The sequence below is a fragment of the Ceraceosorus guamensis genome, assembly GCF_003144195.1.
Source record: "Ceraceosorus guamensis strain MCA 4658 unplaced genomic scaffold IE81scaffold_31, whole genome shotgun sequence".
Taxonomy (NCBI): domain Eukaryota; kingdom Fungi; phylum Basidiomycota; class Exobasidiomycetes; order Ceraceosorales; family Ceraceosoraceae; genus Ceraceosorus; species Ceraceosorus guamensis.
The window spans coordinates 219,660-241,096 of NW_020290026.1; the positions used below are offsets into that span (position 1 = coordinate 219,660).

General features: G+C 56.8%; 5 protein-coding genes across 5 annotated transcripts; 2 read left to right on the plus strand and 3 right to left on the minus strand.

Annotated features, from left to right (window-relative positions):
- Positions 1–297: 297 nt before the first annotated feature.
- Positions 298–3,842, minus strand: IE81DRAFT_341515 (hypothetical protein). The gene is made up of 5 exons (XM_025515656.1): positions 3,200–3,842; positions 2,952–3,091; positions 2,158–2,826; positions 1,978–2,071; positions 298–1,907 (listed from the first exon to the last, which is right to left on the minus strand). The coding sequence occupies exons 1-5, from the start codon at positions 3,672–3,674 to the stop codon at positions 469–471; spliced, it is 2,817 nt and encodes a 938-aa protein (XP_025369494.1). The 5' UTR covers positions 3,675–3,842; the 3' UTR covers positions 298–468.
- A 225-nt stretch (positions 3,843–4,067) lies between these two features.
- On the minus strand, positions 4,068–6,570 carry IE81DRAFT_337482 (putative dihydroxy-acid dehydratase; the record flags this gene model as incomplete). Its single annotated transcript, XM_025515510.1, has 6 exons — positions 4,068–4,352; positions 4,452–4,463; positions 4,553–4,688; positions 4,778–4,848; positions 4,935–6,246; positions 6,333–6,570. 6 exons carry the CDS (start codon positions 6,568–6,570, stop codon positions 4,298–4,300), a joined length of 1,824 nt encoding a protein of 607 aa, XP_025369495.1. The 3' UTR covers positions 4,068–4,297.
- A 1,822-nt stretch (positions 6,571–8,392) lies between these two features.
- Positions 8,393–9,499, plus strand: IE81DRAFT_290539 (kinesin-domain-containing protein; the record flags this gene model as incomplete). Its single annotated transcript, XM_025511854.1, has 4 exons — positions 8,393–8,662; positions 8,747–8,897; positions 8,934–9,287; positions 9,321–9,499. Coding segments are annotated over 4 exons (954 nt in total), but the record flags the coding sequence as incomplete, so codon positions are not given.
- A 4,776-nt stretch (positions 9,500–14,275) lies between these two features.
- IE81DRAFT_139042 (hypothetical protein) lies at positions 14,276–17,969 on the plus strand. The gene is made up of 2 exons (XM_025510334.1): positions 14,276–14,360; positions 14,437–17,969. The coding sequence occupies exon 2, from the start codon at positions 14,450–14,452 to the stop codon at positions 17,858–17,860; it is 3,411 nt and encodes a 1,136-aa protein (XP_025369497.1). The 5' UTR covers positions 14,276–14,360; positions 14,437–14,449; the 3' UTR covers positions 17,861–17,969.
- Positions 17,970–18,190: 221 nt separating this feature from the next.
- IE81DRAFT_323664 (RNI-like protein) lies at positions 18,191–21,173 on the minus strand. Its single transcript, XM_025514017.1, has 7 exons — positions 20,145–21,173; positions 19,951–20,050; positions 19,762–19,870; positions 19,152–19,695; positions 18,848–19,045; positions 18,698–18,766; positions 18,191–18,613 (listed from the first exon to the last, which is right to left on the minus strand). The coding sequence occupies exons 1-7, from the start codon at positions 20,779–20,781 to the stop codon at positions 18,264–18,266; spliced, it is 2,007 nt and encodes a 668-aa protein (XP_025369498.1). The 5' UTR covers positions 20,782–21,173; the 3' UTR covers positions 18,191–18,263.
- Positions 21,174–21,437: the final 264 nt, after the last annotated feature.

Here is a 21,437-nt window from a genome sequence, read left to right on the forward strand (position 1 = left end):
AGTGGCGGCAGCAAGTGAGCCACCTTGGAACGGAATGAGCACAGGCCTCGGCGGGAAGTTTTCCCATTCTTAGGCGCACCGCGCAGCTCGGCCCTCCCGATGTACCGGCGGCACCCTGAATGTCGGAGCAAGTGCCGCGCTCAGGGCCTCGGTAAGCGCTGCCGTGGCCATCCGAGCCTCGAGACCACTCCTTCTTTCTACCTCGCTTGTCAGTGCAGACTCATGGAAATACAGCACGCTATGAATGGCGCCACTCGCTCTCGCAAGCGAACGTGCGCAGGTCTACGTACAACCAGGCAGTGGGAAAAGGATCCTATTAATTGGAGTGCGATTCCGCGCAGTGTGCAAAGTCAAGCTATTACAGACCAAAGGTGACTTGAATGGCGTTCAGGAAGTGCCGCGACGGCGCAGGGAGATGCAGTCTACCTATCATGGAGTGCTGTACTTGCCGGGGATTGTAAGCTGTTTCTAGGTGCGCTCCTCAGAGGTTCCGCTCAGACCTCTCCTCAACCTGCTCAGTCTCTGAGTGAGCGCGCCAATGTCCAAAGTCTGACTAGCTGCCCTCGTGAGGTTCTGCCATGCAGAGCCAGACGCTTCGGGTGGACTGGTGGACAGAGCTTCTTCATCGACTAGTTGCTGGCTTGATGGTGTTCCCCGAGGTTGCTCAAGGGTTCTTGCCGAGTCCTGGCGCTCCGTCGGCACGGCCACGTCCGGCTCTCCAGCTAGAGCAGGCATTGCCACACGATCAAACGCGGACCCGCTTTCCTCCGCCAAAGAGTCCAGTCTTGCGTACTGATCTCCCAGAGCATCCAAATCTCTTCCACTCGTGTTGAGCGCACTTGCGTCTCCCTCGCTAGCCGTTCTCCTTGACCGACCATTCCACCTGGCAGAGCCGCTTCGTCGAGCATAAGTTGCTTCGTGCAGTTGCTCTGCCGCGTCCGCTCCTGGAATATAGAACCCCGGGCTGGAAGGCGATAGACCGATGGAAAGTCCTCGCGAGAGAAACGTGGCATAAAGGCCTCTTGCAAGGGCTCGAGATGAATGTATAGGACTCCATGGTACGCCAACGCTCTCGTGACCTACCGCTCCGCCTTGTGAGCTCGACCTCATTAGCGGAGATGCAGTCTGCGGGCCAGGACGGCTGGATTCTGCATTACGGTGCGAGCTGGCACCTTCGATGGGAAGCACGATTTCCTGCACGCCCTCGTCTTGATCCCGTGGGAACGATGGACTGTTCTGCGCGTGGGAGGCGGAGAAACATCGAGCGCGTCCATCTACTTCCGATGTGCGTTGTTCGTGCGCCAATGAGGGATCGACAACTAATCCTAGCCCTCCGATCAGACTAGCGGATCGACTCCTACTTCGTCGGCTGCGAGGGCTCGATACCTCATTACTGCCACCTGAGGAAGCCATTCGCCTTCCGTCCTTGCCAGGGACAACGGAAGAGCGCGAGCGTAGTGGTGATGACGTAGGAGATGTACGGGGAGACCCATCTGATGCAACAAGCTGCGCGGGCGCACTGGACGGAGGCGTTGGAGCGGAAGGAGGGGGTAGATGCGGGCCCGCGATACCTGCCGCGTTGGACGCAAGAAGGGCTGTGGTCTCGGTGGCATTTTCCATCGACGCGGGCGATGATACGCCTTCTACTCCATTGGCATGCCTGTTTTGGGAAATGGAAAGTCCCGATTCGATATCGTCGACCTGGGCTGAATGACTTCCAGGCTCCCCTTGCTCAATAGAGCCGTACGCTGAGACACCTTCGGCTCCAGTTGCGTCTTGCTTAGGTACCTTGCCGCTTCCATGCGTGCTGACCAAGAAGACTCCGGTCAGCAGAACTGCTGTTCCGAGAACAACAGCAGTGAGACTGAGGGCAGATAAAGCTGAAAGCTGATCAAAGTACATCAGACCTGTCGAAGTGGCAGAGCGTGCGGGGTCAGTCTTTGCGACCAAGGAGCTTCTTTAAAGGAATTCGCTCACCAAGCATGATGCTGGCCACGTTATAGGCACAGAACGCTAGTGGACAGACTAGAGTCGGATCTGAAAGCTTCAGCGCCTTGTTGAGATACCACAGCTGGCACACCGAGCAAAGTAGAGCATGCGAAAGTCAGGAAGTGGCGCGAGAGGGTAGTGGGCCGTGCTGAGCGACCTCTGATTCACCTGTGCAATAGCAGCGGCTCCAAGAGTCGCCACAATGGCCCAGCTTTGCCATCTACCAAATTGGTTTTCTCCATCTTTTTCAAACGTCTTGACCAGCAACTCTACTCCGCTCTTCGCAAGAAGCAAGCATGCACCCGAGAGCGTTCCGCTCGCGGCTCCATATGCAACGCTCAGCATCAACTTCCTCCTCGCTGCGTGTGCTGACGCGAGGAATTTTGAGACGGCAGCTGCTCTCAGAGATGCATTGCGTGCCAATTTCCTAGGAGACTGGGGGACCGCGTCCACAGGCTGACGTAAAGTCGAGCCTTGAGGCGGGCAGCAGCCGTTGTGATACGCCTGACTGTCCAGAACAGCAGAAATCCCTTGCCTTCTCGCCGCCTCGTCTACTCTAGCCAGGACTGGGGTGGCGACACCTGAGTTGCTTTCTGAGACCTCCACGAGTGGAGCCAGAGAGGGTGCGCTCCATCTTCTTGCCAGCGAGGCCCGCACGCCGCCCCTACTACTTCCGTTCCCATCGCTAGCCCCACTGCGATCCGAGGATGTGGAAGATGCGCTGGAGCCGCTGGAGCTCTTGCGCCGTCTCCGCTTGAGAGAGCGGGAGCGCCCTTCCAGCTCGCCAGAAGATAATTGTCGGACATGCTTGTTCAAAGCAAATTCCGTCAAGTGCGCCTGGCAGCGCAACATGGTACCGTGGCGAAGCGCATGTTAGCGCAAGCCCGTCTTGATCAGAGTGCCGAGAACTGTATTATCCAGAATACCTTGCTTTGGAGCAATCGCCACTCCGTACCACTCACACCAGTCAACACCCCTGCTAGAGACAGAGCAAAGCAAGAGCCAAAGGCCACAAATGCAGGACGCGAGTACAGAGCTAAGAGCTCGTCCAAGCTGTGAGGCTGCTCTTGGATGGCCCCAAAGTAGCCTATAAGCACTGCTCCTAGTGATATGAGCAGGGTCCCTAAATGTGATGGGTTTGGAAAACACACGTCAGCTTCTGCCCAACACGCTCCGCTCACCCTAGCGCTCTTCACTGAAAAGTGCTTACCTCCAATCATGTTCCAACTGAAAAAGTCATCGAGCAGGAAACGCGCGAGCAAAGCATTGAAGAGCAGACTGACTGCACCGAGCGGTGCCAGCATGACGATGGGCAGCGCGTCGATTTGGAAAACAGTGCCACCTATATTAGCAGTGATGAAGATGGCGAATCCGACGAGCCAAAGCGGACGTTTCCACTCTGTCCTCTGTCGAGAAGATGCTCGCGCTGACTCTGACTTGTGCGAGAGTCGTTGCAAGGTGAGGCCTAGCGACTGGACGAAGGAGGAGAGAAGTCCAAGGACGATGGCGACTGGAACTGATATTCCCCCCGGGCCTGCTGCCACTGTGACCATGCCTGCGCCGTTTAATTCATCCCCGCTTCGGGAAGGGAGAGCCAGCATCGTGTGCGCGGCCAAGAGCTTGCTGTGCAAGTCGATTGCTTGCGTTATCGTATTCCCAGCATTGCTCAAGAGAGGCAGTAGCATTCCGCGGTCGCAAACGAGCGGGAATCGATAGTACAGAATGTGGCCAGTTCTGCGGAACGATGAGCTAGCTCAAGGGGGGCGTGATGCTCCGCGTTCGCGAGTCGAAGCAGCTCAGCTGCGAAGCGAGGATGGATGAGATCTGAACGTGATCGGCCAAAGTGAGGGATGATGATGGAGCGAGAAGCGCATTCACACTGGTGCCCCGCATAGCTGTATCATGCGTGCAGCAGCAGCGCTGCAAGATCGTCAACCATGCGCGCGGCTCCGCGCAGGGGTGCACAGATCAGCCTGCGTGCGCTAACCCACACAGACAGCCATGCATGCACGAATCGATCACTCTTTTGCTCCCGAGCCCGACAAGCATGCAATCACGAATTGTGAATTCACCATTGGATGGTCAGCATCATCCTCGCAGTCTTGTTGGCGTCTTGGCCAAGGCGAGCGCACGTCAAAGCATCAGTTTGGCCATCTCACAACAAGACGCCGAGGAGCACAGGCATCGTGAAAGCAACAATGTGAGCCGAGCACACGCTTCCTGACGCGAACGGATATGGCACAGCCTCAAATGGCACGCAGCGAGCGGGGCAATGCCATGCGCATTGCCTCAACGACGCTCTTCACGATCAAAAAAAGTCTGTCACAGCTCCTTGAGAAGCATCCGAGACCGTTGCTGCGTACCTGCGATGACGATCAAGAGTGTCGTGGTGGTAGCAAGAGTCAGTGTGGGCAAGTCGAGTGAGGTCAAGCTGGGTCGACGCGCCGCTCGTCGATACGTACTTGTATAGCATGCTTTATGGAATTTGACGAAATGGAATGAAGTTGAATAGCGACTATAAGCACCTTTGGCCGCTAAGCTGGGGTGGCACCCTGACACTCACCCGTTTTTCACCTTGAGCTGCTTCTTGCTGGGATCAGCTTCCCACGCAGCTCTGCGCTGTGCCAAAACGTCTTCCGCGACGTGAATTGTGATTTCTCTAGCAGCTGCTGAGATCGTCACCTTGTCACCATCCTCGACTGAAGATGTGGAGCAGGAATTACACATACTCGTTAATAATCAAAGCGCCATCACGCAGCCATTGGTTCTAGCAGCTCGCTTCTCTCACCGAGCGCGATTGGACCTCCATTGATCGCTTCGGGAACGACATGGCCGACACAGAAGCCATGGCTAGCCCCCCTGAGATGATGCACAGACAGGAACGGGTGAGGAATGACGAAACAGCAGCGCACGAAGCACGACGATCTGGTTGATGTGAGACTCACGAGAATCGACCATCAGTGATCAGCGCGGTGCTCTTGCCCAGACCAGCACCCATGACCGCAGCCGTTGATTCCAGCTGTTCCGGCATTCCCGGCGCACCACGAGGTCCGACGTATCTGATGATGATGATGCTACCCGGTTTTACCTTGCCTTGTCCTATGGCCCTCATCACTCCTTCCTCTTGGTCAAAGCATATTGCGGTACCCGTAAATTCTGTTCCTTCTTTGCCCGTCAGCTTGGCCACCGCTCCGCCGGGACACAAGTTGCCCCTCATGATGGTCAAGTGACCCGTAGCTTTGATTGGGTTGGAAAGAGGTCGGATAACGTCTTGATTGTCGAACCTCATCGGTTCCACATCTGCCAGGTTCTCTCGCAATGTCTTGCCCGTGCAGGTCATCACGTCCAAGTTGAGCAGGTCGGTCTCCATCGCGATGTATTTGATGAGCGGGGCGATGCCGCCAATCCTGAAGAGATCCTCCATGACGTACTTTCCGGATGGCTTCATATCCGCCAAAAAAGGTGTCCGATCCGTGATCCGCTGAAAGTCGTCGATCGTCAAGTCCACACCCCCCGTCTTTGCGATGGCGATCAGGTGCAACACCAAATTGGTCGATCCTCCGATCACGCAGTTCATCACTAGCCCATTAATGAACGCTGCTCTCGTCAAAATATCCTTCGGCTTGATGTCTAACTCCAACATTCTCCTCATCGCGGGACCAATCCTGGCGCACTCTTTGAGCTTATCGCCGTGCGTCGCAGGCGTAGCAGCCGTTCCAGGCAAACAGACTCCCGCCACTTCCAAAAATGTCGCAAAAGAGTTGGCGGTGTAGATGCCTCCACAAGCACCTGGGCCAGGACAGCTCTTGCGCACGATGTCCAAGCGCTGCTCATTGGTGATTTTGCCCACAGCGTACGCTCCAGCCGCTTCGAAGTTGTCCGATATCTGACACACATCGCCTGCTTTCCTTTGCATGCCGGGAACATCGATCGTATGTCGACCTCCAGCAATCGTCCCGCCCCATACGAGCAGAGTGGGTCGATTGTGTCTCATGGCAGCAATCAGTGCACCAGGTGGATTCTTGTCACATCCGACGACTGATATGTTGGCGTCGTAGTATTGACCCATAGTGACCGCTTCGATGGAATCCGCAATGACCTCCCGACTTGCGAGGGAGTACCGCATGCCCGGTGTGCCCATACTGATGGCATCGGATATACCAATCGTATTGAATTGCAATCCGACAAGACCGGCCTCCTGACAGCTCTTCTTGATGGCATCCCCAAATGTCCGAAGATGCATGTTGCAAGGGTTGCCTGAAGGCAGCGCATGTAGACCGTATCAGCATCGTTGTGACGATCAGCGCTGAGCGAGCTTGTCAAAATCACTTGACACCGCTCACCTTCCCACCACACCGAACTGATTCCCACCTGCGGCTTGTCGAGATCTTCGACTGTGAGCCCGGCAGCGTGCAGCATGGCCTGACTCGCCCCTCTTGCTTCGCTCTGTGTGATGAGGCGAGAATGCTTGTTGAGTATTTGGCCAGACGGCGCATTTGCGCCTGCTCCTGCTACTGCTCCAAAGCCGGCAGAGGAGCCTACGGGCCTCGTCGACTTGATGTCCACTTCTCCAAAAGCCATCTTGATGGGTCGCAGGACTGTCGATGAGAGGAACTTTGAGGTGGTTGCGCTGTCAAGACATGTGGTGTTACGAGAGTCGCAAACGCTGGAGCCAGGAAACTCGGCAGGTCTGCAAAGCTTTCGCCACAAGCGTGGATAGGGGACAAGAGTTGCTGAATGCTTGTGAGTGAGTCTGATCAAGAAGGGAGCAGATTGGTGACTCGCGAGCGCTCCAGCCACGAATCTGGGGCAGTGCAACCAATCAGACCGGTTACATTTGCAGCACTACGCGGCGTCCTCAGCATGCCACGCCATGCCATCATGCCATCGCGCTTCGAAAAGTGGGGATGTGGAGGCGTACGCCGCGTTGCTAATTGGTGAGGAAGGTTGTCCCGCAATCACCAATCTCCACGAGAAGTCGCTCCACCAGCCGTTTGATTGCTCTGCGCTCAAGAGCGGCTTCATGAGCATGACCGCGCGACGGAGAACAACACTTGCCTCGCATGAAACACAAGGAGCGTTGCAAGTGCACCCAGCAGTCACCAGTTTTGAGTGGTGAGTAGTCCCACGATCGTCCGAACTTATTCTTCGCTGCACTTCGACTTGAATGGTCCCTCATTCGTGATTGGAGCGGCCCTTGATGGGCCGGGCCCTCGCGCCGGCAAGGCCTCGGCTCGTGCGCGAGCCGCATGTACTGCGTGCAGCATGTTCTCGAACACGCGCGTTTCTCATCGCGGGTCGTCCCTCCTATAGCCGCGGGTTGAGCGACTATCCACATCACTTGCACGCGCGCGCGTTGTATAGTGTTGGTGTGGAGGCTGCTGCCGGCCTGCCGGCCTGCCCGCCTGCCTGCCTGCCTAGCTGTAGCTGCGCCTCAATTACCCGGCCGGTGTTTGTTCAACATGCTGTCTCGTGTGACGCTCAATCAATCAAGCCATGCGGCCTGCCTGCCTGTAGCCAAGCTGCTCTCATCACAGTGACGCGGCCATGGATCATTGACGAAGGTCGGATATATCGCACACATGAACAGGACTGCGACGCTTAATTATTTGCTGCTTCCTAATCTGGTTCAGAACAAGGACGACCGACACTCACCACCAAGCAGGTCACTCCACCGCCCGGCCAAGCATCTCCACCCATCTGCGCCCCCCTTGCCTCCGACAAGCTCCATCAACACTGCCAGTTGCGGGAAGTGACTGCTTGCACGCGCTTCTCTTTTCTTCGTCCTCAACGGCGGTATTCTGCGATGTTTCGCGCGGGATTGTCACCCTCTCGATCGACGAATGCCGATCACTCGCCCTTCAACACCCTTCGACGTTCCATCTCCTCCCACTCCATCGACTCGGATTCTGCAGCTCCCTCGACACCTACACGAAAGTCGGCAAGGATAGCCAAAGGCTCCAAGACCTCGCCTGACAAGTCCCACAGTAACAATCGCCCTGCCGGGATCAGCTCTTCGCCCATCAAAAGCAAAGTGGCAGAGACGCGCATAACGGGCATCACGGCTACAGGTTCTCGCTCTTCGTCCACATTCTCACTCGGTGATTTGGAAGACGACGACTCGCAAAGCGCTTCCACATTGGCAACAAGCGCAGAGATGAGTGATATCGAGCTGGAGGATCCGGCTGAGCTGAGCTCTGGTCCGGGACCAAGCGCTGCTCCTGCCAAGCAGAACGTCGTCGTCTGCGTAAGGATGCGGCCGGCGTCGAATGCTCAACCCATGGAACCCATCTGGACGCTGGACGCAGCGAATCAGAAGATATGCCCCACTGATCAACATCCCTCGCTGGCCAAGCGAGCACCCTCGTCAGCTCCTCAGCCTTCGACATCCAGCAGCGCGCTCATGGCCGCCTCACCATCCAACAGCGAGCTCGATGGCAGCTCGACCTACAACTTTTGTTTCGACTCGCTCGTAACCCCAGAGGCGTCCACGGATGTCATGTACGAGCAACACATCAGTCCGCTTGTCACTGCTGCTGTCCAAGGGTACAATGGCACCGTATTCGCATATGGACAGACGGGTAGTGGAAAGACGCACACCATGAGCGGGTCGAAAGAAGAGCCTGGTGTGATCAGCAGAGCGGTTGATGAAGTGTGGAGAGGCGTGGAAAGCGTAAGTTGCAAAAAGTGCACGTCTACGTTGACATGAGCAGCGGGTCGCTGATGACGTGCTGATGTCCCTGCTTGCGCACCGCAGGACGATTCGCGAGAATTCCTGTTGCGCGTGTCCTACCTCGAGATATACAATGAGACGCTGCGGGATCTCCTGGCGCCCTTGCCAGCTAGAGTCAAGAGCGGCTCGCTTCAGGATGGCGGCGATGATACTCGTCCAGCTTCGCCCACCAAAGGTGGTCACACGCCTTCGAATGCAGCCTCGGGAGGAGCATTGCGCATCATCGAAGGGCCCAGCAGGGTGCAGGTGGTGGGTCTGCGGGAGGACATTGTGACATCGCCCGAGGACGTGCTGTCGCTGCTCGAAGCTGGACAGAGACACCGACACCAAGCAGCAACGGACTGGAATGAACGCAGCAGCCGGTCCCACTGCGTCTTTACCATCACAATCGAGAGTCGCGATAAGCAAGTGCATGGCAGCGAAGTGCGCATCAGCCAGCTCAACCTCATTGATCTAGCGGGCAGCGAGCGCGCTGCATCGTCTCAGGACAGACGCAAGGAGGGAGCCTTCATCAACAAGTCTCTCCTCACTCTGGGCACCGTCATTGCCAAACTGTCCGAAGCTTGTGAAAAGGATGATGGCACAGGCAGCAACCAAGCCGCTTCTCAGCATATTCCGTACCGCGACTCGAAACTGACTAGGCTTCTGCAGAACTCGCTTGGAGGGAACGCTAGAGTGGCCGTCGTCTGTACGCTCAGCCCGCTAAAAGAGCACGCAGTGGAAAGCTTGAGCACCCTCAAATTTGGACGCAGATGCAAGATGGTCACCACTCGCGCAAGACGTGGCACAGTAGTGGACGACAAGGCGCTTCTTCAGCGCTACCGTCGGGAGCTTGACAAGCTGAGAGCGAAGCTGGAAAAGGGTGTCGGCGGCGTCGTTTCCTCGGCAGGAGCAGCGCTAGATGACTCCTCGGTAAAGGATCTCGAAAGCCGCCGTGAAGAAGCAGAGCGGGATGTCGCAGCTGCTCAGAAGCAGAAGCAAGAGCTGAGAGGTCAAGTGGAACACCTTACACGCCTGATCCTCACTAGCAAGAGCATCGCTTCGGATAGAAAATCGCAGCAGGGCATTGCTTCGATGCGAGAATCCAGCACCTTGCTTTGTGCAGGAAATGATACCACACCTCGACGTGGACCTCGACGGACGGATGCAGGGCTGATGCATCGTCCCTCTCTACTCTTCTTGGAGGACGATAAGTCGGATCCTAATTCTCCGATTGCCACGTTGCCAGCAGGTCCTCGGCCTTTTGCACTCGAAGCTGAGCTCTCTTCTCTAAGACGGGAGCTTGCAAATGCGCACTCGACACAACGAGACTCTGAGAATGCTCATCGCGTCGAAATGGAACAGATCACAGCTCGAGCAAAGGAGCTGGAGGCTGCCAATCGCGCATTAGAGGAAGATCTAGATGCGGCTGATGCTTGGTGCAAGCAAGCTAAGGCCGACTTTGCTGAGGCAGAGAGGAGGGAAGAGCAAGCACGAATGGAAGCCAGAGAAGCAAGAGAGGCCAACAAGATCTTGGAACTGGTTGCGAAGAGCAAGGAAGCCCGTCAGCAGGGTCCCGCGGAGGAGTCTGAATTGGTCCGACAACTTGAGCGGAAGCACGAAGCAGCATTGGCTGCTTTGAGGGAAGAGCTTACTGCGACGCATTCCGAGCATGTGCAAGAGCTCAGAGCGCAATGGACACAGCAAGAGCAGGCCTCCGTTCAGCGCTCAGAAGAACTCACGAGAGAATTGACAACTGAGCGAGAAGCGTTGGCTGTCGCGCAGAAGGAGCTTTCGGACGCTAGGCTGGCTACTCTGAACGAAAACGCTGAGCGCGATTTCGAACAGCTTGTTCGGGGCGGTGCAGAGACTGTTGCGAATGCTGCGCCAAGCACCGCTTCTAGAGCTATCCTGGAACGAAGGGAGAAGGATGTGGCAGCTCGCGAAGCAGCGGTCGCTGAAAAGGCGAAGGAAATCGAGACCATGCGAAGTAACGTTCGAGCGCTGCCTGTCCCGACTTCGCCTAGCATCGCTTCGACCGCAAGTCAATCAGCACGCGTTCGAGAATTGGAGCAGAGCGTCATTGACATGCAGCAGCATACTGCGAGCCTGCAGTCCGAGCTGGGCAGATCAAAGACCAACGTGGAACAGTTGCAGAGTCAGCTCGATGTCGTAAAGCGCTCAACGCTGACAAATGCAACAACCAGCTCACCACCTAGCTCGGTGAAGCAGCTCAGTGTGGACGATCGCGCTACTATCGTCGAGCTTCAGGTGCAGGTCGAGGTGCAGCAATCACGCATCGCTAATTTGGAAAAGCAGCTGGTCGAGGCTCGAGTGCGAGGTCGACGACTCTCTGTCGCCACAGCTGCTGGGACGCCAATCCCTGGCACGCCGAGAAAGCTAGCAGACGCAGGAGTGGATCTTCAGCGCTCGTCGCCTGTTCTTGCAGAGGGGACATTGCCACAAGCACCTGCCTCGCCTGTCCGTCGATATGACCGATTCGGGGCGCTTCAGGTCACCACCTTGAACACAGGCTCTCAAGCACTCAATCGTGGTGGCTCTCTTCGAGAGTATCGACGCTACGCTCCGACCGAGTCGCCGTTCGTTGGACGAGCAGGGCTTGCGTCTCGCTTCACCGCCAGCACTGCCGCCGGAGACCTCTCTGCAGCCTGCGCTTCTGAAGCCACGCAGCGAGAGGTGGCAGCGGCGGTCAGAGCCGAGAAAGAGGAGATCGAAAGGTTGAATGCTGTCATTGCTTCTCAGAGAGCCATCATGGCAGACTTGGAACGCAGCGTGGCCAAGTGGAAGGAGCGCTTGATTGCCCAACAAAGCATCATCGAACGGCTTTCGAAGGAGAGCGCAATGGACGGTGATCTGGAGCCCACGCAAGGCCTGAGGCAGGGCGACAAACTTGGCAAATCCCATTTGCAAGAGGTGACGTTGAACAACGGACGCAAGCGGCTGTCATCTGGTAGTGGTGCAGCCATCTCTTCTCCATTTCGAGAACGTTTCTCGTTGACTGCTCCTCTACACGAAGGTTCGCCAGCTCTGCGAAGGACTGGCAGCACCATCTCGCCCTATGCGCGCCACAACGGTAGCTCTTCGCCTTACTACGGGGCGCACACGTTTGGCAGGGCACCGACAGGTCTCGGTCTGTTACCCAGCTCGCCCAAGAAAGACGCATCGATTGCGAGCGGATGGACGCACATACCGGGCAGTGGACCCGAGCCTCTTCCTTTATCAGATGCGCAAGCTGCTGCATCCTCCGCCTCTCGAAGAAGACCTCGGCGGACCATCGAGAATGATCTCGCTACCCTCTCCAGTAGCCCCCGGGTGGAAGCTGCCAAGAGCAAACTGCTCGAGCCCGCGGTTTGTGGACACGCTACGCCGAACGGAAGTCCTGGGAAACTTCACACCCCTTCTCTGAGATCTAGCGCGACTTGTAGACCCACACGGGATTACTACGTCTAATTCAAGAATGTCTCGCTGGACTATACTACTCCTGCTGTCTTTGGCCAACTTTGCGACCTCCGATGCTGGGCTGAAGAGGTGCTTTGTTTGCCTGCTACGTATGCGCTTTCTGCACTCACACTGTACTTGTATTTACTGTCCGCCATCCCTCGATCATCGCTGCGCTCCCGCACCCCACAACGTCTTTGCCCGCGCTCCTCCAATTGTTCAACCTCGATTCAAATTGCTTGTCAGCCGAATTTCGAGCGAGGTGAACGCGTGCGACACTGGCTATGCGCGCCTATCTGAAAGCGGTGTCGCGATGAAGCAAAGACCCATCCCTGACCCAAGCATTTGTGACTCTTCGCGATCGCCACTTTCGTGCTTTTAAGTGGTGCTGCTGCAGGGCGGCAGCGTTCAGCAGCTCTGAGGCAAAGGGAGGGAGCGCGTCGCGTGCCAGAGGTCGACCCCTTGCAGGACGCGTGCGCGACACCAGACCCACAGGGCATCTTTTCAAGGTTCGGATTAGGACCACGCAACGACAAATGGCGGCCCCTGGCTTTGGACACTCGAGCGATCGGTCGGTCGGATTGATTGCTCGGGCGCATTAGGTTCAGAGCAGGGTCATACTCGCGAGTAGGGCTGGACCCTCACGTCGACTTTTCCGAGGCACAATTCGCTGCAAATCTGCTGTGCTTGAACCCGAGCGCCACATGTCCTTGCCGGCGGAAGCAAAGGTCTCTGATTGAGGTGGTTTCGCTCTCAGGTGGACACTGAGGGCGGCGGCGAGGCCATGCAGCTGTGGAAGGGGGCGTACGGGTCAGCAGCTAGCATCGCGGGGGAGAAAGGACTTGCCTCAACCTATCGACGCGTTGGGATGCACAAGCAGCACATGCGGCCGGGTTGCATGGGTGGCTGGCTGTAGGGGAAGTGGCAGCCGCTCGATCGGGCAGGTCGCGCATTGTGCAGTATCGAATTCGAAAGCATCGCATGTACTGTATGCTGCTGACAAGAGTTCCTTCGGCAAAAGTGTGCGGAGAAGCAAACATCACCATCAGGGGAAGGCGAAGGGGGGGCGCAGATGAAGGTGATCCGATCTCGCATGGCAAAAGCAAGGTGCTTGATTGCTTCACGCCAGAGCATTGAGCCGTTGACACGCGCTCAGCAGCATGCAGCAGGAGAACCGTTGGACGCGAAACGCGCGTGTGTTTGGTGATTGGACGCGTGTGCTGCTTGATTGCTGCTGCTGCTCTGCCGCACATGTGCTGTTTGTGTTGCTGTCTCTCTTGCGCTGCTGGTGTTGGAAAGATGACGGCGGGGCGTGTGCGCTGCTGAGCCCCGTCTTTGCTGCAGCCAGGGCATCTGCTGCCTCTCCAACGGCCAACGACATCATCATCCCTGTAGCTCCATGGAGCTCACTTCGGCCTATTCGACAGCCCCAAATACATACGTAAGGCGGTAGCAGCCTGCACAGCAGCAGATCCAGGCACAGGAAGATCTGTGTGCACGAGTCCCTGCTCTCTCGACCCTTGCGACTTGCAACGGCCCTTTGCCGCGCAGCATGGCGCAACACACAACAACGCACATTGGCACGCATGAAGCTTGTCTCCACCCTTTTGCGGTGCCATCTGCCTGCCGTCCTAGTCGCCGCTTGTGCAAGTGCTCAACTCCAGACCAGCAATCGAGGCCTCAAGGCACTCATGATGTAGTGATCTCCGTCTCGATCCGGACCGTTGGGCGAGTCTGGCCACACACTAGACTAAGCAGCCCCTTGCTCTTTGCGCTCATACAGTGTGCGGAGTTGCATGCGCCGTCCTATCGCCCAATCAATCGATCATGACCAAGCTCTTCTTTCTTGATGCTGTCCTTGGAGCTTGCAGCACCGTCGCTCAACTCCTCGACCGCTCGCCCTGTGTAGCCTTGAGCCAAGCAGGCTTGCATCGCTCCCGGTCCATCGTCGCACCAGGTTCTCCTTTATATCCACATCACCAGCGTTTGGACGTTCCTGACACGTCTTGCCTCTAACGTCATCACTTCTACCTCCTCACTCCAGTCGCTTCTCCTCATTCTACTCCCTCTTCTCCTCTTCCCCTCACTCTCTGATCAATTCCCATGAACAAGCGCTCGCATACCTAGCTCTCGCTTGCCACCACTCTCCCTTCACCTAGACGACAAGCATCAGCGAACAGCACGAAGCGCGACGACCAAGGTGCGTTGACGGATCGCAGGCCATCCTTCCTCGCAGCCCACCAAGTCGAGGCTGACCCCACACCGCATCATTGTAGCCTGCTCTGCATCATGTCAGACTCTGGCACGACCTCGACGACGAAGGCTAGACGGAGCGGAAAACCTGTGCGCAGTCAGACGCGCAAAGACAAGATCAATGTCGTATCGAAAGCATCTCTAGCGATGCTGAATCCGGCGCATGCGATGGGCATAGAGGCCGTCTCGGACCTTGAAGACCACGAGGCTGAAAGCCATAGCCACGAGTATGATTCTCTGCGGGAATGGGGCGTCGGTGGACCCGCCTCGGCTGGAGAGCGCACGCGGCAGGCATACAAGAGCTTCGCGGGCCCAGCAGCTTGGAACGCGAAAAGCTGTGATGAGGATGCAGGATCTTCTGCGCGTATCGTCGTTGACAAGACGTGGACTCAAAGCCCGACGCCCGAGCTCGAGGCTTTCACCATGGAGGAGATTTTTGCAGGTAGATCCGACAGCGCCGACACGGACATCCCTGTGCCTGTTATGTCAAGGGAAGATCTCGCTCACTCCTTGGATCTCAACACTTCTGATGAGGATTCGTCAAGGGACGTTACACCAAGGCCCAGCCTCTCGGGACGTCGCCCCAGCGACAGTGGCAAGTCGAGCAACCCGAACAAGATTCAGAATGGCTCCTCTCTCTCACGATTCTTTTCCTGGAAGCGATCGGGCAAGAGCGGGTTGGGTAAAGGTGCGCCTCCTCCGTTGCCTGCTTTCAACACTTCGGCAATCGGCTCTTCGGTGCCGCAAAGTGCGCCCCCAACAGTGACCAGCTTTGCGGACTCTGTCAGTGTCTCCCGGACCAGACCCGCAATTCAGACGTTGTACAAGGCCCCACTCGACCCCTCGAGCGCGGACCTTACAACTACCCGCACTGTACCTGCTCGGTTTGTTCCAGTGCGTGCCATGACCGGTCCCTCGACGGTAGGCGACTCAGCGCTTTCACAAGAGACAGCTCCGGAGATTTCATTGCCAGCTGGGCGAGGAGCAGGCGGTAGGCAACCAGGCTTCATCAATTCCTCTACCAATCGCAACTGGCTTGGCCGCAAGTACAGCATGCCCACGCTGCGTGAAGTCCGACGTGCGCAAGCTCAACCCCAAGAGTCCCCTGCCGAACACAACCATGCAGGCGCAGAGTGGAGCCATCCGAGCGGCGTGGCCACTTTCGGCAACTATGAGACAGCATCAAATGCTCCAGTGCTTCCCGCGATAGATGGCGATTTCGACGTTCTCCCTGGATCCGAGAGCGGCGGCACATTGTCAACCTCCAATTCGACATCCACTGGAATGACTGCATCGACGAGCACAACCTCTTGGGGCTCCGGAGCTCGTTGCCGCATTTCTAGCGTTGGCCGTGGTAGCGCACGACGAGCCGGTGTTGACAGCATCTATGGAGGTGCGATGAGTCCCAAATCCCTGAAATCGCCAATTCTCAAGAGTCCACGTATCGGTGGGAGTGGCAGCGCTTTTGTGCTTGACGAAGAGCACAATCAAGCTTGGTTTGGCATGGACGCACCTTTGGCCACGGCGAATTCTGCCAGCAGCTTGGACGCAAACAATCAAAACAAGACTTTGCGTCGTCGGAGTCGCAGCGTCGGGGCTCTCATGTCTAGCGCTCCACCCCGCCTTAGCCAATTTGGTCTGCCCCCCGTCTTCACTCCTCTAACAGACGAAGTGGCGGCCTTCTCCCCACTCTTTGCCTGGGATCGTGACGGCGACACGAGCAATCCCGCCAGCGCTGAAGGCACGCCAGCGCAGCCTGATATCGAGATTATCGACGGTCAGGCTGTAGAAGTGCAGACGCGTTCGGCTCGTCGAGTCAACCTCAATCGAGGGCGCAATGGTGCTAGAGCCGTCGCAGTAGCTAGCCCCACCTTGACGACTCGTAGCCCGCGCCTTGGTCAAGGGCCGTCGTCTGTCTCGCTTCTATCGAGTTCATCCAACTCGCCATCCATGCCGATCACGCACTCGCCACTGCGCAATGGCTATACTGATGATGCAGCCAGCCACCAAACTCAACGCGGAGCCGCTCTTCCAGTGGTCGTCAACGTGATGCCACCCACGCCAGATCTCGCTTCGCAGGCGCAAGAAGCATTCGAGGGAAAGCCTCCAAGCCCTGAAGTAACGGCCGGTGGTCTCGTGGAGGAGATGGACGAAGCCGACGCCTACGACGGAGCAGTGGTGCTCCCACACACCGATGAAGTTGCGAGACCCTCTCCTCGTAGCGTTCTCGCCTCCAAGCATCGCGACACCGTCATCATCAACCAGAACACTTGGGCCGCAGCCAACTTCGAGGATTACTGTCCACCTTCCAGTGATCAACATTACCACACGTCCCCCAAGACAGTGCTTCGTCGCGCCGCGCTGCCGAGTCTTCCGTCCACGTCTGACCTCAGCGAGTTCAGCGAGGATGCCGCCTCGAGCATTGACGACGACGGACCTTTCGCGCTGGCTCGCAGCCTCTCTACCTTTTCTTTGACCAGCGCTGGCTTTGGACAGCACGGTGAGGTGTACAGTCCCATGTCGAGCCCAGCACGAAGCATCACAAGTGATGTCTCTCTAGCAGCAAGTCCCGCGAGCGTCGCATCTTCCGCCGCGCTTTCGAGCCTTCCGTCGCTCGTCAGCAACGGCATGACGTCTAGCTCTAGCCAGATCAGCGCCTTGACTGCCAGCAGCAGTATTTTAGACCTCGGAGTCTCCTCGGAAGGATACTTTGCGACCGGCCTTCATGGCAAATCTGGCGCTGCAGTCAGCAACCCAAGTGTCGCCGCAATTCGAGCAGACGCAGGTGCAGCAAACGATGAGGAGGACTGTGAGACTCCTCGCCTCTCCGGAGGACCTCAGCAGACTCGTTTCGCTTCACCAGGCGTCTTGCGACCCTCCCCTCCCCTTCATACCCGCTTGGAGTCACCACTTCTTGAGCTGGATCTCAGTTTGCCTCTGAACCTCGACTCCGAGAACATTCACCGCGAATTTCACGCCGCTGCTAGTCGTCAAAGCCCACCTCGAGGTGCCCACCTCTTGCATAGCGGAGCTCCCTCCCCCCACGAGCCTGTCAAAGTCTCGCCGAGCAAGCCTCCCAAGTCGCGCAAGCGAGGTTTGGCTATCACGACGAACGCTGCCGGCATGCCGCGTCACCAACCGCGCAGCCATTCGCCCATCACCCCACCACACACTCCTGACGGCGACCACTCGATGAGCAAGGAAGAGCACGCTGCCGCCCTCGGCTTTGGTCTTGGCTTGGAGTTTGGAGCTCCTTCGCCTAAATCCGTGCCTCGTTCTCCAGTGGCGCGAACGCAGGCGCTTCGCATCGTTAAGCGCGATGAGATCCCCGAAGACCGATTCAATCCTGGCCAATACCGCCCTTCCAACCGAGCTCAGCCTGCCCAGCCTGTAAGCAGAGCTGCCCACGAAGCGCTCTGGGGCGAGCTGGGCCTTACTGGGATCTGAAAATCCTGCTTAGGCTTCCTTCTTCAGACCGCACACACATCGCTGCCAACCTGAACTCGACACCTTTCCTGACACCGACGCATGAGCCTTCTCTACGCCTTTCCAACGCGTCGCACGCCATCCTTGCATCCCATGGCGCCTCATCTCTGCCTCTTGGCTCGCTGAACTAATATCGATACTAGCTTGCTCTATCTCCTGCTGTATACTACCATCAGAGCTACCCCGAACCGCTGACGCTGTAGCGTTCTACTTGCATCATGCAGCCAATAGCATTCTCTCGACGCGTGCTACGAGCGAATCGGGATCTGTGGAGCTCAGTGCTAGTACAACCCGTGACATTGCGATCGCACAGTGGTATATGAGTATGTTACAAAAGTGAACAGGCGTTTCTGTCTTGTCTCGCTCAAGGGCTGTCGATGACCACAATGATCGAGTCTCCGCTCGACAGCTGATACCAGCTGAGCTGCCTAGCGTCGTCGTCCAATTCAAAGACGATCCTCTCCTGCTCGTCTCCTCTTCCGTTGCCCGCCTCAGCAGCAGCTTCATCTGGATGCGCCGCCTCTGCGAGCATTGCCCAGACAGACCCTATAGCCGCGGCGCCGCCTGAAATCTTGAGCTGCTTGGCCAACTTGCTGCGCAATTGCCTGATCGGTGTGCTCCGTAGCACTCGCATGGCTGAATGTCGAATACTCGTTGGTGTCGTATGCGGAGTATGAGCGATTGGCACCGATGATGACGCCTGTATGCGAAGCTCTGTGTGATGAAGCAGGTGAGCCTTAGTGCCTCTCGCTCTGGCGCTGTACGGTTCATCGAGGTACGTTGACGGGTACCACTCACCCAAAAGCTTGCTGCCTAGAGTACTGGTTGTCTTCACGGCGTTTGGTAGCGAAGAAGGGGCTCCGTGCTCTGCACAAGCAGGAAAGAAGGATTTGGAGCGATGAGCATGTGGTCACTCTACGGAGCACTTGGCACGACAAGGATACTCGCCTTGCACCAACCGCGCGTACCGTCTCCAGTATTGCGTTCTCTGCTCGTCGTCCGCCTCGGGAAGCTGTCGTTGGACATGCCCGATGTACCACCGCTCGGCATCTTTGCGTTCGCTAGAAGATATTGGAGAACCGTTCAGCATCTCTAGGCGTGGAAGCCGAGCGATGATGCTTGGGCGGATGTCACCTGGTTGGAGATCTAACGAAACGGAACACGATGCGACACAGTCAGCGACCCTGCGCAGCGCGTGTGCTATTGACGTGATGCTCGCGAAGGGGAAGATACCGCAAGCGCAACGACGTACCTTTCAGTCGTTCGAGGGATGATTGCGCTAAGACCTTATCCTTGTCATTGCGTGTGCCTCGCGGCTCGTTTGGACTTGAAGTTTCGTGCTCCACAGATCCGGCTCCGATTGCAAAAGTCAAGCTACGTAGCCCGCGCAAGGTCTGGTCAACCTTGGCAGCAGCATCTTCGTGTTGAGGCGCCCACCTGACGCAGTCATCAAGCGCTTCTAGATCGCTCCATTCATTGACCGGATTGTCGTTTAGAGTAATGTGCTGCAGAGCTGGGAAGCCAGCGCAAAGATTGGGCGGTACCGCGATTCGGCCGATGCGGTTGTCGCTCAGGTACAAGCGTTCCAACATAGGCAAATCCATGAGCGCCTGATAGATGTCTGACCAACAGCCGAGGTTGTTGTTGGACAGATTGAGCTGACGGAGGTGCGCGAAAGCTTGGTGAGGTGGATCGAGCAGATTTTGAACATCACCAGGTGGTGACAAGCGATCCAATGCATTACTACCAATCTGCAAAGTCTCCAGGGATGGAAAGTACTTGGATAGAAAAAGGATCTAGCAAGGGACGATGCTTGCTTCAGCGAGCCTCGCCATATCCGTAGGCGAGCGACTAAGGCTCACCTCTGACCATCCAATCAATGTGCCATCCAAGCGAAGATCAGTGACCTTGTCGAAGGCTCCCTGCAAGACGCGCGCGTCCTCCGAGCAGTAAGGCTCAAAGCGATTGAAGCTGCAATGATGGGAATCGTGCGAGAATGAGTGGCAGAGTGAGATTCACGAGATAGCTCTGGTAGGTGGCAAGCCGCTCACTGTAATATGAGGGTATTGAGCTGCCGCAACTCTCTGCAGATGAATGCTACGTCCTCCCATCTTGGTAGCAACGATCTCGATAAGTCGAGCAATCGAATGTCTGGTATCGGGTACATGCGCGATACTAAGCGTTAGGCAGACGACACATGTATAGCCTGAGGCCTCTGTAGAGCCTGCAATGCAGCGCTACTCACTCGGGCAAATGCGAGCGATGTCACCGACCGTCTCGCCAGACGACTCGTCGAAAGCGCAGCCTACATCAAGAGCATCTTCCTTATCGGAGTCTTGCGTCACAGCGTTGCCACCTTTCCATCCTCCCAGACCCACCTCCCTGAGCTTGTCTAATCTTCCCACTCGTCTGATAACACCATCCATATTGGGCGTTTCGATCTCGATATCGGCCAAATTTTTGCGCGTGTATTGCACTTTGTCCTGCTCTTGAATTTGCGTGGGCCGAAGATCAGGCGCATACTTGGCCCGCAAGGCTTTGAGAAAGCTGACGCCTCTGGCAAACTTTGGAGGCTTGCCAGGCTCGTCGGGTCTGACGAAGGTTCCTGCTCCTTCCAGGCGACACGTGAAGTATTGCTTGGCTTCGCCTGATGCTGGGTCAACATACGTGCCGCTGTGCTTCCCACGCAATGGATCGTCCCATTCTACACCCCACCATTGTCCCAAAGTAGGCGGTATAGTACCAACGTATCGGAGTGTGCAGCGCTGGCTGGTCGACCGGTGCACTAGACGTGTTCCGAGGGCCAGCGAATGGAAGGGGCTTACATTGCGGGATGCCGATGACGATAGCTGAGGTGATGCAGGGCTGTCAGGATCTGCCATCTGTCCTAGGGACTCTCGAGACCTCGGCTACGCGAAGAGCAACTCTCACGAGCGATGCCACAAAGGCTAAATGAATGCGTTAGCGCCGAGGGCGTGGGTCCACGGAAGAGTCGGACAGCTGGCTGCCGCTTCTAAGCTCTTAAGATGACCGAGGTAAAGCTCGGTAACGAGAGGATAGTAGTACAGTCAGTCGGTCTATTCTTGGACGACTCCCAATGGCATGCGTCGCTCGCAGTCGTGAGTATGTTGAAAGGCTGTCAAGTGATCCCCATGCGCTTGGCTTCACGTCGTCGCGAGCGAAGAAGCATGTCCATTCGTGATTCCTGATGTTGACCGATTTTGAGCTTCGAGCAACCTAAGTCAAATCAAAAAATAGGATGGGATCAAGGAAGGTGAACGTCACGTGGAAAGTTCAATGCTCGCGCCCTGAATCGTTCGCGACGCGTCTGGTGTCCGTGCGCTGAGCCTGTGGAGGACGCGCCGCGTCCATGGCGGGCGCTACACATTCTTAATTGATTCGTGATTATTCACGATTATAAAATTCACGATTAAAAATTTGCTTCCTGCGCGCGGTGCGCGGAGGCATTTCAAGATTTTAGCGGGGACTCCTCCCGCTTTCGCAGAACATAGTTTTTGAGGGAATGCTGCGTTTTGCG

Excerpts from the sequence above, each read along its gene's own strand:
- IE81DRAFT_341515 (XM_025515656.1), bottom strand. The coding sequence starts at position 3,674 with ATGCTACTGCCTCTCTTGAGCAATGCTGGGAATACGATAACGCAAGCA. Across the intron at positions 2,072-2,157 it reads GAGCCGCTGCTATTGCACAG|CTGTGGTATCTCAACAAGGC; the intron begins GTGAATCAGAGG and ends TCGGTGTGCCAG. Across the intron at positions 1,908-1,977 it reads CGTGGCCAGCATCATGCTTG|GTCTGATGTACTTTGATCAG; the intron begins GTGAGCGAATTC and ends CCACTTCGACAG.
- IE81DRAFT_139042 (XM_025510334.1), top strand. The coding sequence starts at position 14,450 with ATGTCAGACTCTGGCACGACCTCGACGACGAAGGCTAGACGGAGCGGA.
- IE81DRAFT_323664 (XM_025514017.1), bottom strand. The coding sequence starts at position 20,781 with ATGGCAGATCCTGACAGCCCTGCATCACCTCAGCTATCGTCATCGGCA. Across the intron at positions 19,871-19,950 it reads CTCAATACCCTCATATTACA|CTTCAATCGCTTTGAGCCTT; the intron begins GTGAGCGGCTTG and ends CCATCATTGCAG. Across the intron at positions 18,614-18,697 it reads TCTAGGCAGCAAGCTTTTGG|AGCTTCGCATACAGGCGTCA; the intron begins GTGAGTGGTACC and ends TTCATCACACAG.